Source organism: Athene cunicularia (genome assembly GCF_003259725.1).
Source record: "Athene cunicularia isolate RWA chromosome 26 unlocalized genomic scaffold, athCun1 chr26_part1, whole genome shotgun sequence".
In the NCBI taxonomy this organism is placed as follows: Eukaryota; Metazoa; Chordata; class Aves; order Strigiformes; family Strigidae; genus Athene; species Athene cunicularia.
In genome coordinates, this window is record NW_020799136.1 from 545,425 (window position 1) to 559,727 (window position 14,303).

The 14,303-nt window shown below is 48.0% G+C and overlaps 1 protein-coding gene across 1 annotated transcript in view; it reads right to left on the minus strand.

Annotated features, from left to right (window-relative positions):
* Positions 1-7,121: 7,121 nt before the first annotated feature.
* The window catches only part of PIK3C2B (phosphatidylinositol-4-phosphate 3-kinase catalytic subunit type 2 beta), a 20,794-nt gene continuing 13,612 nt past the window's right edge, over positions 7,122-14,303 (minus strand). Inside the window, exons 26-27 of the mRNA XM_026864099.1 lie at positions 13,009-14,301; positions 7,122-10,061 (exon numbers count right to left, since the gene is read on the minus strand). Coding sequence (XP_026719900.1) covers positions 9,849-10,061; positions 13,009-14,301 — 1,506 coding nt within the window. The 3' untranslated portion in view covers positions 7,122-9,848. The remainder of the gene's footprint in view (positions 10,062-13,008; positions 14,302-14,303) is intronic.

Consider the following 14,303-nt stretch of genomic DNA (forward strand, 5'->3'; position numbering starts at 1 on the left):
CAGGGGGGACGGGGGGGTGGGCTCGGGCACAGAGCAGCCCCACGCTGCGAGGAGGGACAGGGATGGCACCCAGCTCGGGAAGTGCCCAAACAACTCCCGGTCGCCCCAGGAGCAACCACTTGCTCAGCTCAGACCTTCCACCCAGACTCTGTTTGCTGCAAATAACCAAGGAGGGAGGGAAAAGAAAAGGAAAAAAAAAAAACCAAACCAACCAACCAAACCCATCAACTTAACCCCCTCGGAGCCAGGTTGCCACCCTGCCTGCGAGCCGGGGTTCAGAGGGCATCCTCCCAGCACCACGGCACGGCTCTCCAAATGACTCTTCGGGGCTAGCCTGTCACAGCTTCCTCCGCTGCTTACTCGGTGTAATTACCATCAATTAACTCGGGGTGAGTAATTATGGAGTTGTTACTTCCCTCTCCTGTTCATTTTAAACAATGTCAAATTCTTCTCCCTGTCTGATCTCGCAGCCAAGCCGAGGCAGTATGTAGGGCACCCTGATGATTATCTGCAACGCTTTCGGAGCTGCCCAATGGGTATTTTCTCTCTGTTTGTTCTTAGCCGTCAATTAAATGTCTTTTAAGGGGAAAGGTGGGGTCTGGGAGGCACCTGGGCTGGGTGACTGTGAAGGAGGCAATTTCCCTCGTGTCTCAGCGGCCGGCGCCTTTACAAAACTTCTCATGGCACAAGGAGAAAGATGCTGGTTCAGGAGAGGCCTGAGGTGGAGAGGAAGGAGCTGGGAGGAAGGGGCTTGCCCTGCTGAGCTGAAACATCAGTCCCCACATCAGAGCAGTTCCCTGCTAGGATTTGGGGAAACCAGTTCACCCAAAGCCTCAGGAAGGTTCTTCCTATAGTTCTTTGAACCACTGGGAAGGAAAAACACGTCTGGTTAGTCCCAGGGAGCCCATCTGGAGAGCAACTGGCATAGCGGGGAGCAATGCCGTGGTCCTGGGCTTTGCTTCACCCGGGGAAGTTCCACTTTGCAGGAGAAACTCTCGGCTGCAAACTGTGGGCCAAGCTCGTGCCCTGCCTGTGCCGTGGCCGTGACCAGTGGATGTGTGCTCAGCACCCCCCCAACCTGCAGCCCCGGGGAGGGGGCAGTTCAGAGCCCAGCTCACCAGGATTACGTTATGCTTTGGCTTTTTACAAGGTTGGGCTTTTTGCCCAGGTTTGGGCTGAGCGGGGATAGCGTTACGCCCCTGTCAGGTTACGGTCACGCCGGGGCAGCTGGGGAGTTGCCACCCTTATCACGTTACCATCTGCAGAGCTAAACGTCAATCACCGCCCGATTAACGACTACGGGAACTCTCGGGGCTTTGATGCTGAGATGCGCCCCGAGATCGGGGAGGTCACGGCGTGACCCTGAGGGAGGCAACTCCGCTCCACCGGCCTCTGCAGCCGCGCAGGGTCTGCGCACTGAAAAAATCCCAGAGCTCAACGCTTGTGGCCAAAGCTTGGGAGCACACGTGCAGCTCGGTGTGATGGTGCTTCATCTCAGGGCAACTCAAAACCAGCCGACTGCAGACAGAGCTGCCTCATTTAACTGTTTCCATCATGGTGTTTTGGGGGGGGAGGAACCCCCATAGGCAGCCCTGGCCGGGAGGCGGCCCGAGACGGGAGGCGGCTCAAGGCAGAAATAGTTTTATAAAGTCAGATGCAGCAAGAGGTCTGCTCCTAAGCTGCCCTGATCCTTTTTTAGAGCTGGTGGAGGCACTGCGGGGATAACCACGGCACTCCTGGAAACAACAGGTCCTGCCGGCCACCCTGCCTCTGCAGCCACTCGCGGACGGGGTTTTCCTTACTTGGGAGCAGGCTCTAACCCGAGTCACAGCTCACACACAGCCTTTATCCTCAGCACAAATATTTCAGGGACCCGGGGCTGTGAGCGGCTTCTAAGATCTCCCCCTCCGACAGGTTTCAAAACCGATGCCAATTTATTTATACAGATGTGAACCAGAAACCTGAAGAGACCCAGAAGGGAACAAGCCCACCCTGCAGCCCCAGGGTTAGGAGCTGGCTGTGCCCTCACCTTCCAGCCCAAGGCAAAACCGACTCATCAGACGCGAACATCAGAAAGGAGAAGGAGCTGGTGCAGCCCCCAGGGTAAGAAACGCTGAAGTTGTTGGAGGGCTTTGTAGAACCTTCAGCCAAGAATCCTGAGCAGCTCCAGGCTCTCCCCTGCCAGGTAAATAAATCAGCTTTTATTGCTTTCCACAAGAGAATTTTTTTTTTCCCCCCTATTTCTTTCTATCTTAATCCAATGGAAATTCAAAGGGGAAATACCAGCAGGGCTTTTTGTTTTCATTTGGTTTAAAATCCTTTTAAAAGCTCCTTGTTCACAACCATCCAGGTTAGGAAGAGGACAGCAAGGAGGCAGAAACCAAAGTTTTCTGTTGCATTCAGTGTTTCTACCGATGGTCCCAGGGAGGGTCCCACAGCATCAGGCACTGCCACCTCTGTCTCGTGTCCTTCCTTTAGCGGGGACACGGAGGGACAGGGAAGCCACCGGTCTCCCACGAGATGATCCTTGAGAGCAGAGGCCCACCAGTGGGGAAATGGATTTGCGTCAGGACCAAGCACAGGGAGGAGACGGAGAAGAAAGCCCAGCAGATGTATTTGCTGTAGCAAGAAAACACCCCCAGCACGTCAGCCATCTTCTGACAACGCGTGGCTGCTGGCAAGCCCAGGGATCAGGTCACCCCGGTCCTCAAGACGCTGGTTTGGGCAGAAAGATTTTGTTTGCCAACGTGGCAGGAGCAGCCACCTCCTCCTCCTCCATCCCCGCAGCGCCAAGCCTTCGCTTCGAGCCACGGTGGGACCAGGCAGAGAACAAAAGGCGAAGGGAGTGAAGCAGGTGGAAAAGGGCTGCGCTGGGTGAGACACGGCGTGACACAGGGGTCAGGGAGGACGTCTGAGCCTGGCCGCTGCCTGACACCCAGCCCATGGGGGGGGACCTGCCCCGCCGAGGGAAGCAAACGGCGGCTGAGGAAGTTTCCCGTGTGGAGCCCTCGTGGGTCAGATGTCAGGAATGTCACAAAACCGGGCGCTTCTGCCCAGAAAGGGATGGTTCCTGCACTTGCCCCACATTTGCCCGTCCCACCCTGCTGCTCGCTCCAGAGCCAGGCACCTTGAGGCCACCGTGGAGGGAGGGCCGGGAGGGGGCTGCACAGGGGGACCCACCCGGCCAGAAGTGCCTTGGGGTGGCCCCGGCAGCTTGCGGCTGCAAGTCCCACAGCGCCGTACAGTTCTGGCACCATCTCCTGGACAAAAGCTTCCTCAGAAGCAAGACCAGAAACGCAACAGCCGAGCAAGTCAGCTTGCGCCCAACCCAACCTGATGCACCCCGAGATGCGTGTGGTGCCCCCTCCCCGCCTGTCAACAGACAACAGTCTGCCCCCCCATAACTTCAAGCTGTCACCTCCGCTTTTACTCCACGTGCTGCCCGTCCAACGGCTCACAAGCCCCACATGGGAGCCAGGGTGGGGACACGATGGCCACCCCACCACCGCGCTTCGCGACACCAGGGCAGGCAGGAGCATTCTGCTCCCTCTTGGCTTTCCCAGCTCGAGCCCAGTAATCACCTCAAGTGAAAGAGAGTTGCTAAGCAAAAAAAAAAAAAAAAAAAAAAAATATGTCTGGTTGGAAACTGCTTGTAATTTGATAGATGGTGCCAGGGAACGCCGCTGCCGGGAGCGCTGGTGGGTGCTGCTCCGTGGATCCTACCGGGCTGGGACGCTGGAGCCCAGACACCCAGCTTGCGAGCAGATGTTTAACAGCCTTTTATCACGGATCTGAGTAACACGTTTAGCACCAGGCACAGCAACCCAGCGCTCCCACAGCCACTCCGAGAACTCCAAACCCTCACACGACTCGTTACCATAGCTCCCAACAGCCGGCATGGGAGGAGGCGTGGAGTGGTGCCAGCAAAACATCCCTCCGGCTCTAGAACTGAAATCTTTTTAACCAGCTCCTGCTTCCCCTCTGCCAGAAGCCTTGCCTAACCTCAGATCTGGCCTAAATCATCTCAGCAACCTGAAACAGCAAGACTAAACCAAGCAGCACGGCACACGAGAAGGAAAGGGGGGGAAGAGGCGCTGAATCCAAACGTCCCCGCTGGGTCTTTGTTCCTCCTCGGCACAAAGTCCCTGCGAGAGACCTGGGCCCGCATCCCAGCCGCAGGCGGCTCTTTGCATGCAAAAGGGCCCCAAGTTGGGAGCTCTTTTCCTGTTTCTGACAAGGTGCCTCGTCTCTGGGTGATGGGGAAGGAAGCTAGCCGGCGTTTCCCACGGGGCAAGGAGCCGCTCACGCTGGGCTGTCACGCAGCAGCGGGGTAGGAACAGAAGCCCGAAACCCACCGCTTCCATCGCACAACCCTCCACAGAGCCACCGAGCAGCAAAGCCTGATGTCCCAAGCAGGACCTTGCCTTTCTCTGTAGGTACCAGTTATTTCTGGTGGCAGCTATCTTCCCTAAAGACAGGCGTTTAGATTTAGCTGAAGACGGCACCAGCCAGAGCCGTCCAGGCTCTATCTGTGACGGAGAGAGCAGGAATTTATCTTCAGCAGCTTCGCTGCACTAGCTGGTGGGCTAGTGCAAACGGGGTTTGGCCCTTCAGTCAGAGAGCTGTGCTCGGGGAGATGGTGGAGTTGGGAACTGTCAATGTTAGGTTAATGGTTGGACTGGATGATCTTCAAGGTCTTTCCCAACCTAGACAATTCTGTGATTCTGAGCTATGCTCCTTCCCCACAGCCCCTTCGAAGCCTCGAGCCCAGCCTGCCAGAGCTGGACACCCCACACAGGCAACGGGGTTGGTCAGAGAAGTTGTTTTTTATTGTGAGAAGCAACACACCTAGTGAAGACTGAAAACAACTGCTGTGTCCAGCAGAACGCCACACGCTATCCTGCAAACAACAGAGAGGGCAGGCCAGAGATGAATATCCGACGTGCTCACGCAGCTGGGGCGGCTACAAAGCAGCCAGTGTTTTTATTGCTAAGTCTTATCGGGAGCATTAAGCCGGAGTGGCAGATGGATGCCGGCTACTAATGGGCTCTAACACTCTGTACCCTCAAGACTAATGGACAGCTTTTACAAGACTGCGTTTCCCCATCACCACGGCACAGGCTGAAACAAACCCTGGATCCTACCCCCGTCGCAGCCCGTCAGGCCGCCGTGATTCAGTGTCGTTGCCTTCTCCCGCCTGCCAGTTTCAGGAGAAACTCCCTTTTGTGGGACCAAACCAGCTCCGCAGCCACTATTAATTTGCAAATGGCATTTTAGTGGATGCAGTCAGCAACGACTACAAAAATACAGCAGCTTATTTACTCCCCGTGTGCTTTGCTGACAAACAAGTTCTTGAGTCCCGTGGAGAAGATACAGCGACCAGAGCAAGAACAATTCTACTCTAACACAGATGAATTGTCAACCAAGCTCCCAACTGCAGACCTCAGTGCTGATAGAATCAAGAAATCCCAGCAGGATTCCTCCATTCCAGATGGCATCTGGATGCACTGCCAGCTACACAGAAGCATTCATTTAGCACACTCACTATATTCCTTTAGCTGTCTCGCTGAATAGAGAAATTACAATATTCATTTTTAAGGCAGATTTTCGAGCCAGCAGAACAGGTGAAATGGGACTTTAAAAAAACCACTGTAATTACGTTCATTGCATTCAGCTTTGTTCGCTGTTTTCAACAGCGTATTGCAGGAAGTTCAAACAATGTTTTTCCTTGTCCAGCCCAGCAGTTTTCTACCCGCAGTGCTCTTACAGAAACAAACACTGCACAATGGTGGTGCAGAGATGCCCAGACAACACACCAGCACAGGGTGAAGCGTGGTTTGTGCTGCAAGATAGGAGCGAACCTCAGCACCATCCCAAGCCTGAGCTCTGAGCAGCACTTTTCTCTAAAGCGTAAACTAAACGATGAGTTAAGTTGAAAGCTCTCCCCCCAAAACATGGCTCTGAAAGAGATGTGACTGACCCACAGCCCTTGAACTTATTTCAGAGACTCCTACACCGTGACCACATCACAGGCAGAGCAGAGCCACCGGTGACACTCGTCATGGGTAGCGCTGCTCCAGAGGAAGCTCATCAGCAGGGTTTTGGCTGAGACCAAAATCCTCAGGCCCACCCAGGCCAGGCTCATTCCCCAGCGAGCCCCTGGGAACCCCCGGAAAAGCCAGTTTTGTGCTGGCAAACCACTCCAGGCCCTTTCACCCCGAGACGCAAAGCCCCGCGCAGGCAGTAGCACGGCACCACGGCCTCCGCCGTCCCACCCAGGGAAGCCCCCGGCTCCTCCAGGGCATTCTGGTTTCACACCCAAGGCAGCCTGTGCTGAAATGATGGTACTGCCTAGTCCAAAAACCACGGAGTGACAGACACGCTTTACACAAAAAAATCCTCATTTAAAAAGAATTACGTGGGGTAACGCGGTGCAGCATTAAGCGTCACTGGGCACAGCCACCCTGCGTGTGTTGTGATCTCCTTACCGAGAATTTTTACTCCAATTCAGTAAAAGATAAAGGGAATAAATCACTGGCTGTACTATTGGCCAACCCTACGTGGCAAAACCCAGGGAAGCGTTCTGGTTCTTCTCTAATTGAAGAAAGATCAGATGTTTGGCACCTTCGAGTCACTTCACTTCTATTCACAAGGCGACACCTCAAATTTGTTTCAGTTCAAAGACTGAAAATACTTCAAACACCCCTTGAAATACCTCCAAAACCATCCAGTATTCATATTTAAAAGTTATGCTAACCAGTGAGCAAACCGAAACCTGATCTCCAGACTCAGGTTCAATGAGGGCAACAAAACACAAACATCCCTGCTTACACCAAGCCAACACCTTATTTGAATACAACTAATTGCACCTGCACACTTTGCATTTTAGTTTTAAAAGATTAATTAGTGCAAGGAGCCCTTACAATCATGAATTTACTGGTTGAGAAGGATATTCACAGGGGAGAATGCCTGCCTCTAATTACCATAACCTCCTCTGAACCAAAGGCAGGAAAAAAAAAATAATTTAATATTCTCATAAAGCTCAACATACATGCACAAATCACACTTTTGCAGTTACCTGACATCTCCTGTAAGTTCCTTCAAAGAAAAACAATGTGGCATTATCTTGCAAATATCTTTATTACAATTTACAGATTAGTTCTGAATAGTTTTATTATGTACAGAAATATAACTTTAGATATAAAAACCCAACAAACTCGACACAAATCAATTAAAATCTGTATAAAGCCAATGTTGAAGGTTTTCTAACTTTCTCTAAATTATACAAAAATAAAATCTGATAATTACAGTTTTGATTTAAAGTTCAGCAAGTGTTATTTTTACTGTCTCACTCAAAGCACTTACACAGGTACACATCCTGTATGACCATTTTAAGATATGTTATAGGGAAAATGGTGACAACCAAGCTTAGCTTGCTTTTAAGATGATGCTCATGATGACGAATTTAGTGTTAATTTCTTACCACCTTACATTGGATACTTCGAAAATGTGAAGTTTGAGAGGGGGAAAAGCTTACCCAAGTAGGTATGCTTCAAGGAGAATCAGCAGTGTTAGAACACAATGCTTGATATGCTGCAGGCTGGAAAAAAAAAAATATTTCTCCAATGTTAGAAGCACTTTGGAAGTAGCAGTTTTTAATCTAGTTTATATCCAATTTGTCATCGGGGTTCGTTACCAGCTGCAGCCTTTCCCAAGCCTCTGCAAACAGCAGAGCAGTATTTGCAGGTGTTAATTCACATCACTAAAAGATTCTTACAAGCACCATAAACCAAGTGAGTTGTCCAGAGTAACCAAAGCACCAAGTTCTCCAAGATCAAAGAAACGAGGAAAGTCATGGAAAAATGACACTATTTTAGCAAAAGCAAACAAACAGCATTTTTGCTTGTCAGTCATACTTGGCCCATAAGTCAACAAATTTTCTACTCTAATCCTACATTTATCACCCTGCACGCTTTCTCCTAAACAAGAAAGCAGAACACCTGTTATCAAATGATACAGGAAAATGAACTCCTAAAAATTAAAGGTTGTTTCTCAGGATTCGAGAGCACAATTAGAATTGATTTCACAACTATCTTTTGTAGGGAAGGAGAATCCAGGTTCCTTTTATGCCATGGGGATGAAAAATAACATTGCTGGATTGCTTTCAAGTAGCCAGTCTGTTAAAGGCTGCTTGAGTTTTGGCTGTATTTTAAGTTTACAACTCAACCTTCTGAACTTCCTAACTGTAACACTTCTGACTTGTAGCAGAGAAAGGTAATTTTTAAATACAAAGAACATACTTCATGCAATAAGAATAAAATATAAAACCCAAAATTCTGGAATTTGAAACAGAATTAAGAGATGGCCAAAAAGATGGCATGATAAACCACAGAAAAGCTCTGTGAAGCTCTTCTGTAATTCTCTTTCGAAACAGAAATTGAAGTCATTAATGAGATGACAAGTCTGAAGTGTTTTTAGGCTTCTCCCTTATGAAAAGGAAACAATTCTAGTCAGCTGAATGAACCAAGTAGCAAATCATTTATTCACACAACTTTGTGCAAACAGATAAGAATTCTTTGATGCTTGGTGTTTATTCCATTGTGTGACCTTGTACCTGCCTGGGTAACAGCCACACAACATCCTTCAGGTCCAAACACAGCACCATCTGGATATGCTTTTTTTTTATTCTGACTGAAACGACAGTTAAACATTTTAAGTTAGAACATAAGGAGTGTTTTCCTTCCACCGAGGACCTCAACTTTCAGACCCCAACGTGAAATGTTATTTTGGTACCAGACGAACAAAAGTGCAGACGCATAGAGGTATTAATACTGGCTTTTGGTAAAGAACATAGGAATTTGTAGCCTCAGATTTCCCTAAGTCAAAGGTAATTCTTCTTACAAGTACCAGAACAAGCATATTAGATACAAGAAACATGGAGAGTCCTCCACTTCAATCCATCTTCAGAAAGCAGAATCAATTACGGCAAAGTTATTCCAAGGGTAACTAAAAAAACTATGGGCTAGTTCCCCATGTGTGGCTACTTAAATTCAAACTATCAGCCTCATTACGTACCTTGAAGCTTTAATTATTGATTGGGACGAGGCCTTTCATCGCCCTGAAAGCAAAGAGGTTTGGTGCACAAGCAGCCAGCACCCTTTGGAACAGTACTGGGTAAAGGTATTTATTTAAATAAAGCCAGACCAAAGGGCTCGTAGTGCACCAGTTACCCCAAATCCCCCAGTGTGCCAGACTTAAATATTACAACATCAAAGCGTTACATAAACACTCAAACACTAGATTCCATGCAAACCCAGGATCTTAGAAGGAAGGAATGAACTCTCTGCTTTGCGCAGTAATTAGCTAACAAAATTCGAGACTTTTGTACAAGTTAGAGAAAATGGAGAACCACAAGAAAATAGCACATACCTCTAGAAACTTTAAATCAAAACTGCAATAACTAGGTTCTGAGCCCCATAAATATTTCCTTCAAAATAGGTTTTGCTTTTTCAAAGTGCAAAAATCCAACTTAATAGTCACCACTTCTCAACATATGGCAGACAAGGCATTTTTGGAATGGATTTAACCTAAAGCAGTCTGTTTCTCAAGTGTTACTTAAAAGGAATGCAATTATACCACCCTTACCCTTGATGATACTCAAAAAGATTTTGTCTGGATATCAAAATGGGACACACAGGTATATTCGTTGGCTGAATATCGAACTGGGAAGAAAGTGTGAAAATCCCACTTCTCTCCCCATTTCAAAATAGCACATGCAGCTGCCACTTCTTGTTTTGAAGACGTTCATGAGTGCTTAGGGTCACACAACTACCAGATCTTTTAAGGTGCTAGAAGAGATCAGTCCTCTTGTAGTAGGTTTCTTGGAGTCTGTTAAATACCCTCTGTCGATGCTCTGTTGTGAAGCAGTAGCCTATGGCTTCTTCTGTTTCTTGGATACGTTTCTGGAACCTGCACCCATCTCGTGCAAGCTCCTCCCAGGGTCCTTTACGATCCTCCTCACTGCTTATGTAATACTCAGTAACTTTTTCAAGGAAGGTTACCTGGAAAAGACAAACCATTTAGTAAACCATTAGCCAAACACTCATGCAAGAGGAGCTTAATACTTATTTGCATGTTGGGGTGGGTGGTTTTTTTTTTTTGGTTGGTTGGTTTTGTTTTTTTAAGAGAGGTCTAGAATAGCAAGAGACCTGATATGCTCCCGGGTCATGCAAGGTCTCTGCACCACCTAAGCCAGAGCATATTTCACCTCTCAACTTTAAAAACAACCAACTGCTGACCTCCCCCTCGACTAAAAGTAGAGCTCAAACTACTACAGCTTCTAAACTGTAGCCTAAGAGGCTTCTTTATGCTGACAGATCACAGGATGTTCCCTGTGAAATAAGACCCCTCCGACATTAATACCAGGTTACAACCGTACACAGGTACAGCTCAGCAGGTTACTCAGTAGGACAGGCCAGGACACTCAAGGCTAGAAATATTCTGTGGGTCAACAACTCTAATTACTGAAGCTTACATAAGAAAAAAAAAAAGTACTAATTGTTCTGTAGAGTAAGCAATCACGTGAGTCAGCCTGTACTTCAGCATCAGGAAAAGAAATTGCACTATTCTACATATAAGGAAGCAACACTCATCACTGCATGACTGGAACAAACCCATCTATTTAGAGCTGGTATCAAATTCCAGTGTATTTAAGTTCATGCAAAGAAATGGAAGTCAAAGTCATGGCACTTTAAAATAAAATATGTATAAAAAAATAGCAAAGAGTGAAAGTTAAGAACTGTTAAGCTATTTTAAGAAAATAAACTTATAGGCTTAGGATCTAAACTTGACAGTATTTAGACTATTACTATATTAAGGATTTAAGTCTTTCTGTTATTGAGCGATAAGCAAAATCCAGACTATTTCAGGCTCCTACTTAATTATGTACTGCTTTTCATTTAGCTGTGCAAAAGGCACAAAACCAAAGAGCAAACGAACTCGCTGTCAGGAACCATCAACTCAGACTAGGACCAATTCTTGAAGACAAGCCAAACACTGCAGTTACAGACAACTCCACTGAAACTGCTGTAGGGCAGCTACTTCTGGAAGGTCAGGAAAAAACATGGGGAGGTACAAAAAACTTGCTGCTCCATTCCTACGTTTTATTAACGCAGAATCCTAGTTTCACACCCAGTTCTTGCTAACACAATGAGGAGTGTAGAGTGAGGTTGCTTTTTGTGGCAGAGCCACCTTTCAGCCTTCACAATAGTTAGAGGTGACCTACAGGAATATTCAGCAGTTGAGGGGACAGAGCCACAAAGAGACTTTGAAAAATCATCTAGTTGTAGGGCAGCGATCCCAAATTACTGCCGAGTTGTCTGTGAAAGCAAGAGCATCAGACCCCACGCATCCTCACAGCATCAATGCATCTGCCAACTGGTAAGGCTTCCAGGTTTTAGGACTTTAAGGATACAAAATAGGAAAGAACCCTGAGCAGGATGAATAACTTGGAAGATTTCCTGGGAACACCTCGGTCTCTGCTCGGCAGCAATGCTGTTTTGCAGGTGGGCCTAATTAAGTACCCGCTTCCAAGCACACCGAGCTGTTACATCAGCCTCTCCCTTTGCGAGTTCCTACCTTACATCCTTTTTACATCAGTCTGAGACACCCTTGGGCACAATTACCGGATTTTGTAACGTCATGCTAAATATTGCATCTAGATCACTGCTCTTTCACCATGCCAACACATTACACAGAGTCAAACAAGATTAGTCAAAAAAATTACTACTGTTAAGTCCACATCCCTGACACACAAGATTCTAGGTCGTGGCCGAATGAACTTACAGCAGGGCTCATTGGTGCTACCTCGCAGCGTTATCAAACACACATTCTCAGTTAAAAAGGGCCTCTTGCAGGAACTGTTTAACCTTGTGTATTGCCCATTTAGATTAAAATACAACAGTTCGTTCTGTGTGAACCATTAAGTTTGTAAACACCACCTGCCTTAGCAAAACCAGGTATGAAGTTACCTCTAAGCCAGGCTGCTCTCAACTAAAGGAGCAAGCAAATTTCTCCACTCTAAGGATGCTAAAGGATTATACGAGTTTTCTATTTTGATATTACCCTGGGACTTGGTATCACAAGCAGTTACTCACCCAAATGCCTGAAGAACCATGAAGACTCAAAGCTACAGATGTACAAGATGGTTTTTCAGGCATCACAAAACTTATGAGGGGACAAATTTCTTTATTACTATTTACCTGAATCTTGGCACATATATTAAAAGTTTTTTAATGCACAAACTCCTTATAAACGCATTACACTTCCAGTTTGTGCTCAAAAGCCCAGTTCCAGGCTACATCCTTTTTATAAACGACTCAATTATAATAGTAATACTCCCATTTCCATTTAAAAGACTATACTTCGTACTGACACTTCAGTGGCTTACTGCAGCATGCGCTAACCCACAACAGAAGAGTTCTTCCTACTCCAAAAGACAGTTTTTAACTCAAGCTTAAGTTTGTCACAAGTTCTAAAACGTTTACAATGCTTTAAGTCTCCATTACACTACGCACACGCAAAGGTTCTAAATACTTTATCAACGGTTATTCTTAACGGGTACTTCCCAGAGGAAGAACCTACGTCACAGTTCTCATCTGTTTCTCCGATGATGAAAACTATGTTACAACAGAAACAGAGAATGAAAACATCTTAAAAGGAAAACATAACTTCCAAGTCTAGAAAAAAAAATAATTTAAAAGAATTATCTGCCCTGTGTCACTGAATTACGAAATCTCCCATCACGTGTAAGGGATGAGGCACACTCATTTGAGTCAAATAGTTAGACCATAAGCTCATGGGGCACGATCTGCCCGTCGCCACGACTGGAATCCCCGCACAAGTGACCTCACCCACTCACATACCACTTCGTGCAATGGGGGTTTGTTGTTTGTGGTGGTTTTTTTTTTAGCATCCCCCCAAACACAAAAACATAAACGAAGTATATACCTTTTTCCGCTTGGTACTTGCACCTTTCTCACCAGAAAGAATGCCATGCTGCACAAGCTCAGTGACCCCACAGTTATGTTTTTCCAACTGCACAGTTTCCAGTCGACAGACAGTTAAGTGTCTACGCTCAGAAGTGCCCAAACTCGACTTCTCTGCTCCTTTTAAACCTGGCGTCCCTTTTTTCTCTGCTGTTTGAAAGGCCGCCTTGAAATTTAAAGGATTATACGGATCATCTGAGGTACAGAACGAGTTCCAAAGTTTCAAGTTTTCTGCCTCATCTACACTGCTACAGTCCCACTCGTCCTCCTCTTCAGAACTAGGGTGAGGAGAACCTGAGGACTCGTCTGCCCACGAAGAATCATCATCTTCCTCCTCCTCCTCCTCCTCATCCGACATATCTTTTTCTGGATCGCTGGAAGATGTCTGAATGGTGGCTGTGAAGTTCTGAGGGTTGTAGGGATCCAAACTGTAGAAGGAATTCCAGAGATTAAGCCTTTCCCCGTCCTGGCTACCGGCGTCTGAATCCGAAGGGAGCCCTTCGCTATCAAATCCGTCATCATCATCATCACTCTCCTCCCCACTGGAAACTCCCCCTATGATATAGTCTATTAATTTATTTGCACAGGCAGGTCTCGCTGAAGCTGAAAGGTTTTGCTCTGTTTCGGAGTCCTCGTCATCCTCCTCAGCCAAGGCTTCGCCCTCAAGTGTCCTCTCCTCAGCTGAACCCCTTATCCCCTCCTGATCCAAGGGACCACCTCTGGGTTGTCTCTCCGCGTCGTTCGGCTCCTCGGGCCGCTTCAACTCCCCGGCATCGCACCGCTGCTCCCGCCGTTCCCCTACCTCTTCCTGACAAACGCCCTTGTGCTGCTGCTGCTCCTCCTCCAGGCTGTGATAGCCGTGGTCCAGGTCTGGCACCGTCAGGCCACCGCTCGCCAAATGCCACCGCTGGAGAAAAGCCAGGCGTTTGCTGCGGAGAAACTCGGCCTCCGGCAAGCCGCCCCGGACGGGGCAGCCTCGCCAGGCCTCCGCGGGGACCTCGGCTCGCAGGGGCTGGGGCAGATGGCTTTTGCCGGAGCAGCAAACCTGGCCCTGCTCCGGGCCCAGCACGTACAAGTCCACACGCGGTACGGGGAAGGACATCAGGCTTCTCCGCACCAGCCCGGTTCCCCACAGGTCTGCCGGGGATTCCGTGCCACCCTCTCGCCCCTTCTCCGGGGGCTCCTCCGGCCACGGCAGCGTCTCCTCGTCCCAGTCCAGCGAGGCGGCAGGCTCCGACAGCAGCAGCAGCGGCGGCT